Source organism: Melospiza melodia, chromosome Z, assembly GCF_035770615.1.
Source record: "Melospiza melodia melodia isolate bMelMel2 chromosome Z, bMelMel2.pri, whole genome shotgun sequence".
In the NCBI taxonomy this organism is placed as follows: domain Eukaryota; kingdom Metazoa; phylum Chordata; class Aves; order Passeriformes; family Passerellidae; genus Melospiza; species Melospiza melodia.
In genome coordinates, this window is record NC_086226.1 from 68,887,616 (window position 1) to 68,908,159 (window position 20,544).

Here is a 20,544-nt window from a genome sequence, read left to right on the forward strand (position 1 = left end):
ATTTAATGACTTCCTGTTTTTGTCTAAAATGCTTTCTATAGATAAAAGCCTTAGCTTCTCCCTTTTAAGAGGGACAGTGCACCATCTCTCTCCTGCAGTTACTAGGTCAGGAGCAAATTCCATTTTTCTTGTGTTGAGGGATTCAAATGGATACAGATAAATCACAGCAGGATTAAGCTTTTATTTTTAGAATACGTTTTGCACATTCCTCTGTGCAATTTGTTCTTTAAAACCATTACAAGTGCGTTCTAAAAGAGGGCTATTCAAACACCTTTGGTTTGCAGATGTCAATTGAGAAACCCTCCTGGTCTCCTCCATTTGCTTTAGCACTGGAGTTCTCCTTCAGAGATGTCAGCTGTGGAATACTTGAGGGCAGCTGGATCAGCTGGCCACAAACCAGTACACCCACTTGCAAGACTGCAAGCATCTGGTGGGGAATTACATCAGGTGTTAACCTGGGCTAGAGCTTGGCAAGTACCCATGAAATAAGCAGATCACTTCTGGTGGGTTGCTACTGCTAAGTTTCATTTTCTCTTCAGTTAGTTTTATTTTAGTTATTGGTCCTCCCCAGTCTTTTCTGTCTTTTTGCTGTTTGACTCTGTCAAAGCTGCAGATGCTACAGGGATACCACAGTGCTTGGGGACCGTGCGGGATGGGAAACATCCACATCTGGTGCCAGGCTCTGTGGAAGGACCACCTGGTGGTGTCAAGGTGGGAAGCCATGCAGCAGATAGGATCTCCAGAAGGAAAGCCAGGAGTCTGAATGTCAGCATACCCTGCCTCCAGCGCGTGCCAATGAGCACTCGGGGCAGTAAGCACAAGGTGCTGCAGAGAGCAAGGTCACAAACATCCCCACAGCTGCCACTTGGGAGTCTGGCTGAGGGGAAAGCTGCTCTTCATCACCTCTGGTCTGGATTTGCAAAGTGAAGCAGGGAGAGAAGATGAAAGATGTTGGCTCACTCTGAGTAAGGGAAGGTATGATCACTGTAGATGCAGCCCTACTGACCACAGGCATTTTGTGTCTGTGTATCTCCATGCTGCTCAGAGATGGTGGCCATGCAGCCAGTGATGCCAGAAGGATTATTGGCTAATGTAGCACCATATTAGGTCAGATGTTTCTTCGGTTAACCCTTTGTGTAGCAGGTATAAGTGCCAAAGTGTGTCTGGTTTAAAAGAAAGACTTTGACCTAAAGATTTCACCAAGGTATTTATGTGTTTTTCAATAGGGGCAATGTGATGATGTGAGTGCTGGAAGAGAGCAGGTAGAGCAGAGGCCAGCCTGTAGCAAAGGAGTCTAGGTGCCAGCAGAAATATCATTGGTAGTCAAGATGGTGTGTCCCCCTAGAAAGAGTTTTTTACTTTATTTTTTCTGAAATGAAATAAGGTGATGAGGACTGGATAGATGAAAAGACACACGTGAAATACTACATATTAAGGCCCAGAAAGAGGTGATGGTAATATACACAGGATTTAACTCTTTGGGTTCGAGGCTTGCTGGTCCTCCCAGCTCAGCCAGAGCACAGGCAGAGCCCCAAGGCTGCTTTCATGTTAAGTCATTAACATGTTTTAACCAGACAAATGTGTGAAGGTAGAAGCAGATGGGTTCTTCAGAGAAGGGATAGTTTGTTGACAAAGATAGCCATGCCTTAAACACCAAAAATTCTGTGCACCTTCAAAGGTGAGAACAAATGTTTGAAGCAGACACATTCTGAATTCCTGCTGAGAAGAGGAAACACATTTTTGAGCAAGACATGATTTCTCTATTCCTACACAATCCTGCCATTGTTTTGTACAAAGTCTGGTCAAACTTTGTAGCTAGCTGAAATTCCCAAAACAAGATTCAGTAAGGGGTTGGACTGTGCATGTGCCTGTAGCTGTGGAAAAGTACGGAATCAGGGATCTGATGCAATACTAGCTTAACCAGTTTATTCTAAAATCTCTTTACAAAGCATGGGTACAGTAGATGGAAAAATCTCCCAAACCTGACAGTTACAGAATTCATGCAGAGTTAAGATATTTGATATGGCTGAGGATAGGGTTTTATCTATAACTTGCACATTTAGAGCAGCTCAGCTCCCAGGAGACTAGAACACAGATCCCTAGGGATGGGGCATATATACTGTCATGAAAGACAAGATAGTAACTTGTATCACACAGCCTCTTTCATATGGTCTCTAGTTGTGTATTTTCTCTTATGTGCTCACATCCTTTTGCTTCAAATCATCTTAGGAAAGTATATGTAAGAAAGCGTTGCATGAATATTAAGGTAGATTTTTTTAAAGTTTGCATTGTTTCTCATTTCCTGTTTTACACTGTTTTACATCTTTCTTTCTGGAGATATTTCCTCTTTCTTTCACACACAGCCTCACAAGATGAAGGTTTGGCTTGAAACACAAAGGCACCCATAGTGTTAAAGTCTCCCAGAGGCACGTCAGAGAAGGCAGCATTTTACAATCAGTAAAAAACTGCGGGAGTGTGCTATGAATCTCTCACTCTTTCATAATTCATACAGCTTTCTTAAATAAAGACACCTTCAATAAATGAAGCTGTTCTGATAGCACCTTTTTGAGCATGGCCATCCTTACCTCTACCCTGTAGGCAGCTCTCCCCCACCAGGGGTATTTTTCAAGAACTTTCCTTCCCTGTCATCCTTCTCAAGTCTTTTGGAGTCTGTGGATTGAGAGGCAAGCCTTTCATATATCAAGTTCTTCAGAATTTTTCAAGTTTAGCAAACAATTAAATCTAGTAATCTGATCAAAATGTGGTAGTCACATTTTATCTCTTCACATGAAAATTCCATGGGTCAAAGCAAACATTGCCTCTATGTTAATATTTCCAGCAAAAAATACAAAAAACAACAACAGTGTTTTCATCTACCAAGAACTATTAGCATATATTGTAATAGTGTTGTGTCAAAAGTGGGAAAAATTAGGTCAGACTAGAATTAGAAGAATCGCATCTACACTCTGTATGTTTAGAGCATGATAAATGCTCTTTGTGATCTTTGGCATCTATGGTCATTCATTCATTTTAGATTTCATGCTGTCATGTTTGTGTCAGGGGAAAACAGTACACAGCTGTAAATAGGCACTATTGCATACTTGCAGTACTCATCTCTGTTCAAGCCATGCACAAAACAATACTCAGTGTGATAAGAAGGACTATTAATACAGTTTACAGATGGCTAGGACATGAAGAAGTGCAGTTGTGTTGCAGCTGATGAGCTTGCACCTCAGTTAGCATAGCAAGTGGCTTTCCCTGATGAGGGTGGGATTAAATCAGAATGTCGAAAATGCCAGGCACTTCTGCAGCCCTTTTTGGCTATGGTTTTGTTAATTAAAACAAATCATTCTCTGAGAGCTTTGCATTTAGCCTGCACCAAGTGCAGAAGGACTCTTCTCCCTGCTGGTAGCTGTGGTAACAGTGATATCAGTGACGTTCAATGCCCTTTCCTCTCTCAGTCACCGTAGTCCCAGAGCAAGAGGGGGTGCAGCTGCCTGCCACCAGTACCACTCTGAGGGCAGGAGGGGATTTGGAGAGGACAGCAGATGGACAAGAGTAGACGGGCAACAGCAGCAGATTATAAATGTTCCTGCAGTTCAGCTGGAATGCATCTTTTCTGCTTTTCTGTCTTTGATATGCTAGTTCCGTATCCTATTCTTGTAATCCTTAAAAAACTGCAAATACAGGAGAGATTTTTTTTTCTTCTCTCACTCCCTAAAAGAGGCCCTTTCAACATTTTTCCTCTCCACATAGACTGAGGAATTTGCAGGTTGAGTGTGAGCCCATGCCAGATATCAGGGTTAACACACAAGATGAATGGAAGAGAGCACATGAAAGGGACACAGTGTGGTTAAGGCAGAGAGGAAGGGTGTTTCAGAATAGGTGTACATTGACAAGAGCTACATCCCTCTGGAGCCTCTGAAGGACAGCAGTGTATGACTTGGCAGAAGCAGAAGTGCTTCTTTTATTTTGCTTTTTTGAGTTAGAGGAAAACAAATGTTCACAGAATAAACACAGACATAGGCTCTCCAAGGCAAAAGACAGAAAAAAAAAAAAAAAAGAAAAAAGAGTGCTGCTTAGGAAACACTTTGCCTGCTAACACAAGAAGCTTCATGAGTAGCCATCCAGTCTGGTATCCTAGTAATGAGTGACTAGCTCATCAGTGTTTATTCTTGTGTAGCTTATTTCTTTTCTGCTGCTGGTTTTTGGAGTTGTTTTCTCTTTTGTTCTTGCTCTCACTGATTTTTGTGTGATTTATCATGGCTGGTTTCATATGTCTACTGCCTACAATAGTTTTTAGTGTCTTGCAATCAAACCTTGCTGTGAGGCCTTTTCTCATTTACCCAAGAGTTTCCAACATAATCTGCGCTGATGCACCAGACAAGGGCTCAAGACAGATGAGATGTAGTCATATCACGGACACTGGAAAGCCTCCAGTGGACTTCTACCACAGCTCTGCAAGACATACAATGCACAAGGAGTCAGACTTTCATTTCTTATTGTGACAAGAGGTATCACACCTCAGCAGAAAATTAAATAAGTGCTTTTTTGTAACTCATTCCTGCTGTAAAACATGCTTCTCAGTCCATAGGGACCCTTCAATCTTTTAAGATGTGCTATTTTTCTGGTTGCCTCAAGCTTTCCTGTCTAATGGCTAGCCATTCACCCCTGATGGGCATTCAGCCTGACTGGCATTCCTTCTTCACCCAGCCCTCAGTGGCCTGACCCACAGGACAGACCTTGGCCGTGCTCCATGGGAAAGTCCCTTCTGCTGCAACTGAAGAGCTCATTTAGCTTCTTGCAGTGCCATCATCTTTGAAGGACTGCCAGGGCTGGCGGTAATATCGCAAGGTGCTCTCTGTCCAGGGAACAGTGCTCTTCAGCCACCCAAAGACATAAAGTCTGCAGTTTTTTTCAAGTGTGTTGGGCTCTCCTAGTGCCAAAGACATAAATTTGGTACGACTCTGGCATATCCACAAAGGTTCAAGTAACTGAATGCAACAGATCTGCTTTGTATGTTATTGTAATTTAGGTTTGACCAAGTTTGTAAAATGTAAAGATGCACCTGGAAATTACTAATACTGTACTTCAGACTGCTCTCAGTTCTGATTCTGAGCAGAAAAACATCAGTATTTTGGTGTATGCTTAAGGCTTTCCAGTATATGGCAGCAGGAAGCTTTTGGATGTCTCTATTTTATTAAATGTGGTATTTTTAGATCCTCATTCTTGGTGAAGTCAATTCACAACAGATTTCTGGGAGGTGAAGAATTTAATTTCACTTCCAGTTTACTTCAACAAATATTCTAAGTAAGAGGAGAAAAAAAAAATCTATCCTTGTTTTCCTTGCAGAAAAAGAATTCCATGTTTAACCAGATGAAGTTTCCTAAATCTGAAGTATTAAGAGTCTGAGATTTATGTTTTCCTCTGTACCTAATTCAAACATATCCTTACCTGAGTGATGCTTCTCAGTATTTTCCAGTGTACCAACAGTTAAATAAAATGAGCAAAGCTGAGGCATTTTTGTGTAACCATTTACAAGCACTTCATAAGCTGCCAGAGCCATTAGCATGGGGGGGATGTTTTGCTAGGAGCAGAAGGGTGACAACTTGCACAATGGTGACTTCCTTCCAGAGCTGGGTGGGAAGGCAACTTTTGTTTTTATCATTTTTCAGTGTAGCCTGAGCTGCACAGAGCAGTTAGTTGGTTGCTCAACCACAGTCCACTTTTTCTTGAGTGCAGCCAATCAAGCCTCAGCACATAGGTTATCAGACCTGAGATACTGAGGAGCCCAGAGAGGCTCAGGAACTCCATCTGAGACAAGTGTTCAGTGCAGTGCAGTGCATGTGGATTTTTCTGGATGACTTTGAGACTTTCTCAGGAGAAAATTCCTATCTGCCTCACCATAGAGCTTTTTGTGGCTGTTTCTAACATATCAAAATTTATGCCAACAGAACGTTCCGTTATTCCTTAGCAACAGATTTAAAAAAAATGGAAAATTGGAAGCCTTCAATTGCAACTTTGAACAATGCTATGAGAGCTTTCCTGCTAGCTCCATTGTTTCCACATTGGACTTTTCTGCTACAGGCCTTCTGAGGATGCTGTCATTGTCTTTTGTCCTTCACTGTAGATCCCATGACTCGCAGTGTTCCCATCTCTGATGTTGTTCTCCCAAGGCAGCCTATAGAGAAGAAAATGCATGCTTAAGCTAAAACAAAGTGCACTGCTGCCTTACTAGCTAGGAGGCTGAACACAACATGCACAATTTCAACAGTGAGTTGTTGAATTTGAATTAATGACTTTGTTTCTGCAAAAAGTAGCTCAGCAGAGCTTTTCTGTGCAGGGGGCAGATTCTATCAGCATGGACAATGCTGCAAATAAAGAAATGCAGTTTTCTACTCTTATGGCAACAGGTAAAAGGAAGGGACAAAAGCCTCTAGTCCTTTGCATGGGTTTCAAGTACTCTTTTCTAGGACTGCTGTAAACCAAAAGAGCTGCAAAAAGACAAAAGCTATGAAGCGGGTTCATGTGTTTGATGCCACCTCAGCTTGGGAGAGTTTCATCCCCATGCTGTCAAATTGCTGCCAGGGACCCTAAAAAAGTCATTTGGTGAGAGAGCTCGATGCTTTGACCTCGCAACTGGCAATTCATCCCCCAGCTTCTTTCCATTGATGAGCACTGTTGGTCAGCAAAGCGATAGACATTGAGTGGCACCATTAGTTGCAAGCAAACTCAGTTTAGGGATGCTTTTTGGTGTGTAAAAAGCCTGTGTGTGTGATTTCCTGTGTCTGTCCCCTGGTGTGTATTGTAGGCTTGCAGACCCTTTGGAAAATCTTCTATTTGATCTACCTGGGTTTGCTGTCCAAACTGCACAGTACAGTTGTCACTGCCCAAGCTAGAAATTGCTGGCACCTTCTTGGCAGGCACGGCAAAGTCTGCCTGGTGTGGGAATTGACTTAGGTGCAAGTGCTGCAAGAGGCCATCACTGTAATAAAAACAGGAGCAGTATATAAACAAATAAATACCACAGTGATGGGAGAACCAGTTTGAAAACAGCGCTCTCAGCGTAGTGCTGGGAAGTCCTTATTGCTGCTGCCCATGCTAATCCTGCTCAGTGTTGATAAGATTTTGGTTTCCACCTCAGTAAAGCAGCCTGGAAAATCTCAGGAGCCCTGTCTTTGTTCTGACATGACTGGTGTGTAAGGGCTTCCCCAGCAGAGCTTACATTTAAAGCCTCTCTAACCTCCTGTAACTCCTGCGAGGAGTTACAATCTTCCTTTAATTCAGTACTCCCAATAAAGTACAAAGCATTTGACTTAATTTCTGCATTGAGCTCTGAATTTTGTTCTGGGCTTTGTTCTCCTCAGAGCTTTGGAAAACAGAGAAAGGAGGGGGGAAGCATTTTAATCTGTGTAAGACTCTGTGGCTTTGACACTATTGAAGCCTGATGAGCCTCTGAATTTTGATTGAATAGACCCCTAAGAAAAGAAGTAGATCCGTTGAAGGACGGCATTTCAGTGCAAGAAGGATGTGTGTTTAGGACTTTCCATTACATAATGGGGCTGAAATGGGTTAACAAGAACCAGGCTTTCTTTTTCTTGAGAATTGCTGCCTGCACCACTCTTTTTCTTTCTCTTTTTCTTTTTCAGCACTCACAGAAAGGTTTTCTTTGTTGTTATTAGTTTGAGAAGTAAATTGCAGTATTGTTTCTTCTGATCAAGAGATTGATTAGTCAGAGGTCTCTAGCTGAAGGGAAAAAATGTTCCTCATTATCAACTTTAAATGTAAATGTATTTGCCAAGCAGAGTTTCAGATGGTGGAGGGGCTGGGACTGGGGCTTAGGGGTGTGTCTTGCTCTTTTGATGTGCTGCCCATAACCATTTACAGATCTTTGAAAGGCATCCCTCTCATTGGGTCAGTGAAAAGAGAGTGTGGGAACAATGATCCTGAAAGAGAAAATTAACCATTGCTGCTTCTGTCTGGATGGTTCTTGTGGAATTTTGACAAGTAATGGTATATTAGTATATTTGTAGACTTTGTGTTTTGTCCATTCTTTCTCTTTCTAGGTGCTTTCATAATCTGCTGGACCCCAGGATTAGTCTTGCTGCTCCTCGACGTTTGCTGTCCCCAGTGCAATGTCCTGGCCTATGAAAAATTCTTCCTGCTCCTGGCAGAGTTCAACTCTGCCATGAACCCCATCATCTACTCCTACCGGGACAAGGAGATGAGCGCGACGTTCAAGCAGATCCTGTGCTGCCAGCGCAGCGAGAGCGCCAACGGCCCCACCGAGGGCTCGGACCGCTCGGCCTCGTCCCTGAACCACACCATCCTGGCTGGCGTGCACAGCAACGACCACTCCGTGGTGTGACACCACGGCCAGCCCCTGGCCCACACAGAGCAGCAGGCGTGGCCCCGGGGAAGGTAACCCACTCACGTTTTCTCAAACACTAATGGACTACAAGTGCATCTTTTCCAGGGGGCCTGGCATACCGGCGCAGACTGCCCTGCCCACAGGATTGGCCGTGCTGCAAAGCCTTTGATTTCTGCTTTGAAAAATTAGAACGTGGTTGCTTTGCAGAAGAGGCCATCAGTGATCCACAGAAAGCCTTGCTGAGACTTTGTCGGACTTTGCTGCATCTTGGTGCCAGTCTGAATCAACTCTGATTAATTAAGCTTATACCTGCTTCACTGCATTTACATGTAGCCACTTAGTATTTTTAAAAAGGGAGTAAAGGGGATAAAAATATGCCTATCATTTAATAGACATGTAATATGTATCACCATCAGCATGCTTGTGATGAACATTTTCTGTGCAGGGAGTAAAACTGTGCTCTAGTCTTTGTATCCTTAGCCACACTGTCATAACTACAGTAAAAAGAAAAGTATTTTTTTCTAACACAGGCAACAGGAAGATGAGGGAAACTGACTCTTCTTACCTTCATTATTGGTGTTAGAGAATGCATGTTCTGTGTGTATGCAGATTGTTTCAATTATGAAAAAAAAATCTCTTTGTAAAGTCTGCCGGAAAGTAGAAAAACATAGACTGTATTCCAGTGTTTGTTTAGATTATGAAATAAACAGTACTTTAGTCACAATGTATATAAGGTTCTTCTTTGAAGTACAGTATGAAATTTGTAATATGTAAGGGGTACCAAGTTTTTTATGGATAAGTTCTTAAAGTACGATACATCCCTAAAGCTCTTAAAGGGCTACAGTCAGGTTGGTAGATTACAAAAGTTGTATTTATGGCATATTCTTGGAATGCTTTTCTTGTTCATAGCAAAAAGCATATGAATTTTTAATGGCAAAAAAGAAAAGGTATGTTTTTATGGAACCTTTCCTATAACTGAAAACAGAACACCTTTGGCATTTTTGCACTGAGAAGTATTTGTAGGGTACCATTCAAATGATGCCTCCTTCATTTCAAAAGCAGTGGGCTACTAAGAACCAAGGCACAATTTTGTGTTGTGAAGTCAACACTTTATAAGATAGTCATCCAATCCAAATGACTGGACCATATTACAGATAATAGCCACACATGTACACTGTTATAAGTACCTAAGTTAACAGGTGGGTTTTTTCCACATGAGACTGTTTTGAAGAGAAATGTCACTCATGTGAATATCAGTTACCAAGAATCACTGATAGTAAACAAAACTCATCAAGAAGGGTACATGTCAGCAAAGGTGGGATCTTGCTGATAAAAAACTTGGGACCTCTTTCCAGGAAACTCTGTGTTATCCTAACAATGTAAAATATATCAACAGCAAATTCCTGGTGCTGTTTTCGTCATTGTAATTGCCTCTACAACGAAAAGGAAAAACAAAAGGGGGGAGGAACAAAACAAAACAAAACAAAAAGAAAAACAAAAAAACAAGGGAAAAAGACTCACTCACAAAAAAATAACCCCGCAAAACAAAACAACCCAGACATACATATCCTTCATTTTACCATACTGGAATGTAACTTAAGGGATGCTATTCTCCCATTTGGGCAGGGAAAAAATGGAGGGTGGAGGGTCAGCTCAACAAAATCCAGTATTTTCAACATCTCTTTCTTTGAGGAGATGCTTGGATTTTATGCTTCCAAGCAAAAAATTGCTTGGAATAGGCAGTTCCTTGCTTAGAGAGGGAAGAGAAACAAGTGAACAAATCCTGCCTCCACAGAATGAAGTGAGAGTTATGACACTGCTGTCAGTAAAACTGAAATCCACCTGAACAGTCAAGCTAGTTTTGTGTGGACACTGTGGAAAGTGGAGTAGGCAGAATGAATAAACATTACATTGTCTGCCAGTTGACCAAGGTTTTGAATATATCCACTGGCTTTGAACAAAACCAATCTTTTTTCTGACTGTATTTGAGAGCAAGTGAATGTACAGATGGATTTGTTTTTATTTGCAGAACTGTAGTGAGAAACAGAAAAGCAGGCTGCATGAACTTTTTCATTTAAAAGCATCTGCTTGCTTATCCACTCATATATTTTCCTTAGTGCCTGCTTGATACTTGAACTAGTGCAGGTAAGCAGAAGAAAGGAGAGGGTAAATCTGCCTCCAAAGACAGATATCTGAGTAAAACAAAAATTTCTTTTTCTCAAGAATGCTTGGAGTTCCTTCCTTCCTTGAATTCAGCAAGAGCACTTTTTCCTGCCCCTAACATCCCTGCGAAATTAGAAGATTGTAGACACTTTTGGCTTGGCTAAGGTTTGGGGGTTTTTGAGCTGGGAGTTGTCCTTTCCATGTTCTTTTCACTGCTATTTGCATGCTTTTATTGAATCTCCTCTGGATAGGGTGGGAGGATGATGTTACAAAATAGCAGCAAATCATTCACCCTAGTTTAACCTGCTGGAGGTCTGGTGGGTTTTGAGAAGCCATGGGTGAATAACTTGAAAACAGGAGTGGTGTGGTTGTTTGAACATGGGTGGGTCCAAAGGCCTTTTGTGAAGACAGATGTCCAGGGAGGATTTCTGTCGTCACTGTGATTGTGACAGAGGGCAGTTGCTGTCCAGGTACATAGTTCAACCCAAGGAGTCACTCAAAAATTCCAGAAGGTGAACCTTTTGAACTCTTAGCAGCAGTTAAATTCCATTGTCAGGTATATTAATCCAGGAGCATGTCTGACAGCAGGTGTCTTTTCTTCTGAAAGGTGAAGTGCAATGTTTCAGATCAAATGCAGCAGGAGGAATATTGCTTGTACAATTCTGCTAGAGGAGGTCACCAAGCATATGGCTGCTGTATAACAATTTGATTAGTGCTTTGTGTTGTTGACATGTTCCTATATCCTCAAGAAATCTGATCTGTGAATTGAGTAGTTCTTTGCAAGCTAATGAAATTAAAGCTCCAGTGAGCAAAGAGAATAAAAACAAGAGCCTGGAATAGAAGGACCCATTTGCTGTGTTCCTTAGAATGGTTCCCAGCCATTTGTTGTCATCTCAGAATTTTTTTAAGTTTTAGTCTTCTATTCAGATTTTCCAGCCACATTGTGCAGTTGTAGAGCTCACTTCTGCTATGTGAAAACATGGTGCAAAGTACTTAGGGAAAAAGATTGCCCCACTTATTTTTACTTATCTCAAATTCTTCAAAAGGTTTTAGAAGACTTCTTAAAATACCAACGATCCTCCCACAGTCATTAAAATTCTTTTGTTGCTGATTGCTTCTGGTCCAAGTAAATCCTCTTGAAGTTCAAATGTAATGGTGTTCATGTCAGCAATTGTAGTGGTGGGAAGTTGTGTATTAAAAGGAATATGCAGATCAAGGAAAATGTGTTTTTCTACTTCATGTATTTTCAGTGGCAGAATAAATATGAAAACTAATTAAAAAGATGGCCTTTGAATTTTAATTCCCTGTTGCTGTGATATATACAGAAGCTAGGTAACCCATCAGTCAGAAAAAGCACAACTTTTTTTATAAAAGATTGAAAATATATTCTGTGTATATTTGACACATTGATTTTCTTGTCAGCACCTTTTTTTTTTCTCAGTTTTCTGGGATCCCTTGGCAGCTTCAGGCTGGCTTCTGACTGAAAAAGCTGGGCAGATAGAAGAGAGGGCAGACCGAAAAAGGGCTTTTGCACTGATTCCTAAAATTGGAATCTGTCCATAGTGCACCAGTAATGGAGTTTTTTTTAAATACTTGCTACATTGTTTTTTTAACTCTGCCTTTGCCAATAGTCACAGCTGTAGCAGCACTTTAACAATCAGGCAGCAAAGGCTTGGAGTAAGCCACTTGGTGAAAAGGAAAGGGCAGGCCTGCTCTCTTCATGGGGCAAACTAAGCCTGGGTAACTTGGATGTCAAAAACTAAAGGACATGTCTTATGTCCAGTGTTTTATATCTCCTTCCTCTGCTATGTAACTTCTGAATATCAACATAAATTTGTCCCAGTATAGGATTGCACTGAAATTAAACTTTTCAGGTCACTGCATGGGCTGTCTTTTGATCTGTACTGGTGTGGTGGGCAGGGGTTTAACCATGGCCAGCCTGGGTCCCAGGAGCAGTGTGTCAGGGGAAACTGAAGTGGGCTCTGCTTCTGAAGCAGGTTTTGTAGCTTTTTCTGACCTTTGTGTTGCTTCAGTAGCATACTACCAGATTCCATACTTTACTGTAAAGCCATCTAGGGTTTCTGTCTGTGACACTCCTGCAGCCAGATCGCTCTGCAGTGGGTATCCTCGGACAAAAAACATGCAGATTTTGCTGTGAAAGAAATAAAAGTCCACCATGCAGATTGGTCTTACCAGGTGGAATTAGAAAGAACACCACCAATGGAGAGGCTTTGATGCAAACTCCTCTGGTCTGTCTTTCAGTCTGTGTGAATGGAGGTGATGCAAAGCAGGGTGGGCAAAGGCATTTCTCTAGGGCATTGTCCCCACCCTGTGCAGGAGGCATGACCCTGACCCTGCTGTCCCTGTCATTGTCTCTTCTGACTTCAAGACTGGATGTAGCTGGCAGAGGTCAGTCTTAGCAAACTGGCAAATTTGTTCCACTCACTGCAGAGGTAAATGCAGGCTTTTCCTTTTTCTGGTCCTGTTAAGGGCTTTCCTGTTATTGCAAGTGTACCTGTCGTGTCCTTTCAAACCAGTTCTTGCTGTGAGGCATCAGTCTGTGCTGTACTCTGATGTCTGTAAGGAGGGAATTTGCAACTGCAATCTCATTTGTTCAGACAAATTGCTAGGCTTTTCCATTTTAATGGAAAGGCCACTTCCAATAGAGAGTTAGCTTTACTGGCATCCACACCTGTCCAGCCACAGCTCCTTAAGAAAATGTGCCCTTATCTTTCCTTCCATTTTCCTCTCTTAGAGGATTTTCTAAGAAGCTATTGACCCAGCTTCTCTTTTCTAAATCTATCAAGAAGACAAAAAAGAGGTTTATGTTTAAAGAAAACAAACAAAACAGCCAAACCAAAACAAAACAATTACAACAAAAACCTCACAAAACAAACTAAAAAAGCCACAAGAAAAACACAGAGCACATGGATATTAAACTATGCTGCTGTCTTCTGTGGTACATGGAAATCCAACACACTGATAGCTGCCAGCATTTTAACCAGAGCCTCCATGAAATGTTCCCTTTTGCCTGTGATAAAATTCTGATAACCAGAAGTGTATGTGGGAGACTCAGGAATTTGTTAATTTTTCCTGTTTAAATAAAGCCGTGTTTGTAATTCAAAAGTATTGAGAGAGCCAACGAGCTTTGGCAAACAATTTTGTTACTAAGTGCACTTACTGTAAATGTTTAGAGGTTGTATCTAGTACAATAAAGTATTTGGCATGTGTAATATGGAGCGTGAAAGAAATACCCTTTTTCGGGAGAGTTGGTATTTTTGAATGTGGATGGGAATTAATCAAAAGCTGTATCAAGACACAGGCTTGTCTCTTCCAGGAGATAGCATAGGGCTAAAACACAGGGGCAGCAAAGAGATAGGTTATTTCCAGTAAATCACTTAATCCAGTCTGTGATTCTTATATGCCCACCTTCCTTTCTTTGAAGTCCACATTTGCACCATTTAACCTCAGATCTCATCTTGTTGCTATAGAGAAAACATTTCCTGCACAGAGAAAACAAACTTACTTCTTCTTTTCCCTCTTCCTATTCCTTCCTTCCTCCCTCTGCTTTCTTCCTTTTCCTTTTGCTCTTCACCTTCCTTTCCTTTTTTTTTATGTGCATGGACATTTTTCTCCTACAATGTGTCCCCAGTTTGCATTTAACCACAGCAGGTTAACTAAACCAAATCTGATTGGCTTATGTATAGAAATGGATGTGTGCACACATAGATCTGCATAGCAATAGGAAGAGGGCAGAAGTGAAATAAAATTGTTCTTCAGTGCTGTTTGAGTATAGGTCTTTATGACTCTATTTTTCTGCTAAATCCTATTTCACATTTTGAAGAAAAGAGGACTTATGTAAAGGGTTCATTAGCCCCCTGCCTTTTGTTAGAAAGCCAATCACTTACACACTGATGGGAGCCAAGTGTCTGCTTCAGCAAAATGATGGAAAAAGAAGTTGGTGTTCCTAATCACTCTAAGCATTATTAAGTACAAAAATAAAAAATGAGAAGAGTTCAGGTTTTTTCATCTCCCCAGATCCTGGTGATTCATGACTAATGCCTTGGTGCTGGGCTTTCCATGGCATGGCATGTGTAATGTAAAGCAGTCCATAGAGCTTGATTACTGGACATAATGAGCAGAAAGCCAAAACATACAATTCCAAAATAAATCATGTCTCGTGAAAATGCACTGCAATACCTCAGAGATTTTCTGCTTGAGCCCTGGATCACCATTTGCTGGGAAAGCCAGACTGTTTATATGGCTATCTGTTAACAATAAATACACAACACACGCAGTGTTGCAGCTCTCAGCCTCAGCGCACAGTAGGAGACGCGCAGAGCTGGAGCTCTGAGAGCAGAGAGCCAGCACATTTGAGATCACTGTGCCCAGAGCCCGCAGTGCACTTCCCTGCATCGCCTGGGCCAGCACTCCCTTCCTGCTTGGTGCCTTTTTGTGCCCCCTCAGAATAGGTGTGTCTGGGTTGGCAGCACTGCCTCTCACCAGCTGGACCCAGCAGGAGCAAATGCAAGTCTCTCATGTCTCTCAAATGCAAAGTCTCTCATGTCTCTCAAATGCAAAGTCTCTCATGTTAACCAAAGCCTTTCTCTCCTTAGCTGCTTAGACTTCACATGTTTACAGATCTACTTGCTCCTCCAGTCCCTGCATGCCCAACATCTTGCTGAACACTTTTGTCCACCCCTCAGAGACCTACCAGTTTCTCATTTGTGTTGCCTTTCTCTGTGCCTCATCTAGAAAGCCTAAATCATCTCTGTGGCAAGATTCAAGGTGACAGCCAGGTGTTTTACACCACAGATGCAGTTCCTTTGTAATTCCCTGGAGGACGAGGTAGAAATGGAGTTAAAGTCAGTAGGCAGCCTGTCACAAGTGGTGTTCCCCAGGGCCCAGTTTCAGAGCCAGTTTGGTTTAATATCTTTGTCTATGATGCCTGAAGGGTGTCACTATCCCTGGAGATATTTAACAGATGTGTTGATGTGACACTTAGGAGCATGGATTGCTCCTGGGCCAGACAGTGATAGTCAATGGTCTTAAAGATCTTTTATAACCAAAACCATTCTATGTTTAATGGGAAATAAATAAATACAATATATAGAGAAAAAGGAAGTGAAAAGTTGTGAGAAGGAAGAGACAATGCAGAAGATACTCCCTACTTTCTGTGCAGAAGCCTTTCAAAGGCTTTCTGGCAAGTTCAGGAAAGAATTCTTGGATGTTGCTTTTGTTCAAAAGGAAAGAATATTGCCCCTTCCATAGCATTACTTTTTTTGTTCCTGATGAAAAACTTTGTTGGTTTAGGTGTATCTAATTTATTAAGAGATCAAAAGGCCAACTGAAACAAGTAGAAGCCTTCCCATTTACCACCCACACTGAGTACAAAATTAAACTGTTTTTATATAAAGGGTGTTTACCACTCAAAAGATTGAAGGATGCTTCAGGGATCACTGATATAGGTTGGGGTTTCTCTGTTTCTCTGTCTTTCCAGAGTTCATGATATCTGGATATTTTGTTGCTTATTCTGCCACAGATTTTTAAGTTTGTACATTCTTCTTGTCCTCAAGTGTCTCTTTGCTATCCCGCTTTTCAAAATATGTAAACACTCCTTAGTTCAAGGGAGTTACTCAAAAAATGTGCCTGATTTGAGCTAGTCCAGCTGCTACTGCCTTCCAGACCCCTCTCCTGTCTGATCACAGTGAGGTCTGATTTTGAGCCACAAATATATGCTAACAAGTGACAATTATTTTGTTTAGAAATTCTTGTGTCAGGGGAAATGTCAGTATCATATATATGTCTCTACAGCTAATGCAATGTTCTTTGGGCAGGCTGGCTGCCCATGTGGTGTTTCTTAAAGAGACTCATCAGGAAAACAGACTTTCCAGAGCTGGACAGGGTTAAGGATTTGGTAAAGGTGACCAACCTTTCTTTCATTTTTGAAACATCATTCCTACATCTTTGCCTGAACATGCTTAGAGGTAAGCTGTTGTTCAGTCTCCAGATCATCTGTCCTTTTTCCTGCTGTTCAGACATATGCACACTCCTATTTGTGCTCCTGAAAAAGCCTGCATATTTTCTATGAAGTGGAAAATCTGATTTTCAGTCCACATGCTTAAAAGCATGAGGCATTCACACCTGATCTACCAGAGAGAGAGTGCACAGGAGAGTGGGAACTGTGAGACCTTGACTGTCAGATCTCTTTACTTGACAGCTGGTCACATGCACAGTCTGTGTTTTGAGGTCTCCTTTGGTCTGAGAACACCAGACGTGTTTAATGACTTATTCTAAGGGCACACATAAAACACAGTCATGACACAGGCAATTATTTTGTTTAGCCAAACTCCATGAAAACTTGCAGGACTGGAAAACTTTCAGGAAAAACATGAAAGGTATATATTTTTATTTCTGTTTTTTACTTCTGTTCAGAAAACTGGATAACAGTGGGCAGCATTACTTTTTTTTTTTTTTTTTTTTTTGTAGTCAAGAACATACCCCGAATCTAAGTAAGAGTTGCAAAATCCTGAGAAAGCACAAACAACAAGACTGAAGGGAGAAACTACTTTTTTTTTTTTTTTTATTGCAATCCATGGATGACAACTTCATTTTTCAAACAAACCATGTCCAACCTAGCTCCTGTAGGAAGATTACTGTGCTTGAAAACTGCTGCCAGCTTCTGAGCCTGACCTGCCCGCTGTGAGCTCAGGGAAGGGGAAGCAGTCAGGGAGGTTTTGCTCATCCCCCTGCCATGGCTGCATGGTGTAGAGGGCAGCAGGGCTGTGGAGGTGGGAGTCACTTTTTCCTTTGAGGTGTGAAATCAGCCCAGGTGGGCAGCTGTGCCAGCCCAGCCAGGTGAGGCAGCCACAAACGAGCCACAGGGCCATGTTGCAAGAGGGACGCAGCAAAAAATGTTTGGAAGGAGTTATGTGAAATGGAGACAAGCTGGACTACCCTCTTGTCTGCCTCCAGCGCTTTAAAAAGAGGTGGAATCTCTGTGGAGATACAGCAGAACACCACTAAATTGGGATTGAAGGACTATATGGTTATAATGAACCCATAAAAGGGATTGTAAGGATTCAAGACCTGGCCCAGAGAGCAAGGATATAAATTTTGTCTGGGATGAGGCTTGGGAAGGAGGAGGTATCAGAGGGCTCCGCAATGAACTCAGGATGGGATCCTCTGCACTGTCCCTAAATTTGCTTTAAAAGCCAAAAAGGACAGGTCAAATAATTTTGCAGCACGCATCCGACCACCAGTGATCTCTGACCCGGCTGGAGATGGGCTGGCACCAACACCCTGAGGGATCTTCAGAGTGTGCAGGAAAACTCGCTGGTTCTGGGAGTGGTGTGGTGGCAGGCAACAAGAAAGGGACAACTGAAGTGCCAAAACTGAAGATATTTATTAAAGAAATAAAAGGACACAAATGAGGGTGAAAAACAAAACATAAAAAGGGCATAAAAAGGCTGCTTCAGAAGATCCCAATGTGAGGCGGACACATACACACACAAACACACACACACACACACACACACACACACACACACACACACACACACACATATATATATATAGTCTCTCATAAAATGTTCTAGAAGCCTTCTGGCCAACAGTCATGGGCTGTTGATTTGCATGGCCACCCCCAATTGGTCCCAGAGTCCTTGCTGAGTACTTTGCTCCTCATCATGAGCTGTCTGGATGTCATCAGCTGTGGCTTCTAATTTCTTGAGGCTCACTGTTGCCTGTCTGTGATGTAGCTGTGTGGCCAATATCTGGCCTGTCCCCTCCTGGGCAAGCTCCAAAAAAATAACATATATGGCTTTGAAAATAAGGCTTTAAGAGGCTTCTTCCAGGGGTGTGTTAAAAATGACAGCCTGCTGGCCCCTCTGCCTCTGCAGTGTGTACTGCACACAGGAACAGCTCTGGCTTGCATTGCCTGGCCCAAAGGCTGCGCTGCAGCAGCAGAATCCTTCCCACAGCAGGTACTGCCAGAAGGATGCATGTATCCTGCACATAGAAGCACAGTGTGAGAAGTTTTTTCTGTCTAGCATTTGAGTAACATTTTAAAATTTCTTGCAGCCCAGTAACAGCCAAGGTAGACATTTTATTAATTAATTATTATTTAATTATTATTGTTTAATAATTAGTGAGCACCAGACAGTGGTGAAAGAAAAAACATCTAAGTCATCTCTGCAAAAATCAAGTTCTTGCTTTTTCTACTCATGTCCTAATGAACAGTGGCATAAAAGGAAGTCTTTATAGCATTGTTTTTTCCTTAATGCCTGTGTTCTGTTCTTTTAGTTGCAAGGCTAGCATTTTCAAAAAGCATTTGCATAGCTGAAGAAGCATCAAGTTTTATTAGAGTACTTTGGCTCTTAAAAAATTCAAAAACAGTTTTCTTCACAACTGCCTTAAATGTGCACAAAGGTGGCTGCATTCATTTTACTGAGTTTGATAGAAGAGACACAACTCAGTTTGTGTCAAGGTATCCGTGTTAGTCTCCTATTGCTTGTGCCAGTCCAGGTTAATCTGGTTCAGGAATTAAAAGAAACTGCACTAGTAAAAGGCACTTTTGTTCCAGTGTCTTGTATTTCTATCTGGAGGTATAAGCATTGAAGGAAAAACATCACAACCAGTCCAACATGTGCCAGTGAAATTTTTCTCGTGTAAGCCATGGACTCCTAAGTAGCTCAGACACTTTTGAAAATATTGCTCTTCATCCAAATAAAGTAAAAGAGCAGCCAATATTCAAAGTGGTTTTACTAGTAATGTTGCTTAAAGCAACCTCCCACATGCTTCACCTTCAGTGAGTAACTCCATAACTGAAACGCCTGGAGATGGTCCAAACAAAACAGTGTGTTTTCCATTAAGAGTGAAAAAAAAAAATTACACAGCATATAAATTTACAATGAAGCCATGTTGTTTGCTATGAACTAGCAGTGACATACATGTGATTTTAGTAAGAAACCCCATAATTTCATTATTTAACACTGTCTGCAGGTCAAGCATTCAGTGAAAAACAAAGCAGATCCAGTCATTCATCAAAGAATTGTCCATCAATAAGCTCCTGAGCCTTTGCAATCCCACCACCAGTCTGGGTGGGCTTCTGCCTCCTCCCCCTACTCCTTCTTCCCTAATCATGCCCAGCCCATTCCTGGCGGGATTTGCCCCCACAGCCAGTGGTGGAGCCCCACACTGAGGAGGGCTGTGGTTCCAGTCCCAGTGCTTGCCCCTATCCTGGAGCTCATTGCCAAAGCACAAGGCTGCCACATGATGCAGCAGTCCAGACACTGGGCCACCCTGTGCCTTCCCTTCTGGTCTGCCTCTCATCCAGAGACCCAGGACAAAGTCAACAAATGCAAGGAATAATCAAAAGAAAGAGGAAATACAGCCAGATTAATAAAATATTGTGCCAAGAATCCTAACGCAGAAATTACGCCTGGCTCTGCCACATGTTATATACAACTAGGCAATTAGCCCTCAGTATTTAAGTTTTCCATTTCAGCAAGGGGTATTAGGTTTATGCCCTCTGCTCCCTTTCCACCATGAGTTCTACAGTACGGGAAATACCTCTTTGTAATGTGTTTTTGCAGAACCCAGAGCAGTAAATGAATGTGTTCATGGGAAAACATTTCCAACAGCAGATGAGGCCATTTCTACATCAGGACTCGAGTCACTCTGTTAAACAGCTCTGTCACCCCGCTGACTCACTGTCAACTTGGGTGTGAGCTGGTTGGTAATCTTTTTACCTCATTCTTGGAGGAGAGCTTGGACAAGAGAGAGAGAATTACATAAGAATGCAGTTGGACACCAAGAAGTAGTAACGAAGGAAGAAAGCAAAATAAATGTTCAGGGATTATAAACTAAAAGAAAAATTGTAGAAAAAAATAAAATTAATGGATTAAATGTAAAGGTGAAAAACTCCTTGCAATTAAGCTTTGCTGAACCACAGTCAGAAACTAATGGGCTGCTAAGCTTGATTTTCTGCAGGCCTGGAAATGAGGAAG

General features: G+C 41.9%; 1 protein-coding gene across 3 annotated transcripts in view; it reads left to right on the top strand.

Annotated features, from left to right (window-relative positions):
* Window positions 1-13,767, top strand: part of LPAR1 (lysophosphatidic acid receptor 1) — a 71,904-nt gene extending 58,137 nt beyond the window's left edge. For all 3 annotated transcript variants that reach the window (XM_063181510.1, XM_063181509.1, XM_063181511.1), the window contains exon 4: window positions 8,067-13,767. In XM_063181510.1, the coding sequence (XP_063037580.1) occupies window positions 8,067-8,368 (302 nt within the window). In that variant the 3' untranslated portion in view covers window positions 8,369-13,767. The remainder of the gene's footprint in view (window positions 1-8,066) is intronic.
* Window positions 13,768-20,544: the final 6,777 nt, after the last annotated feature.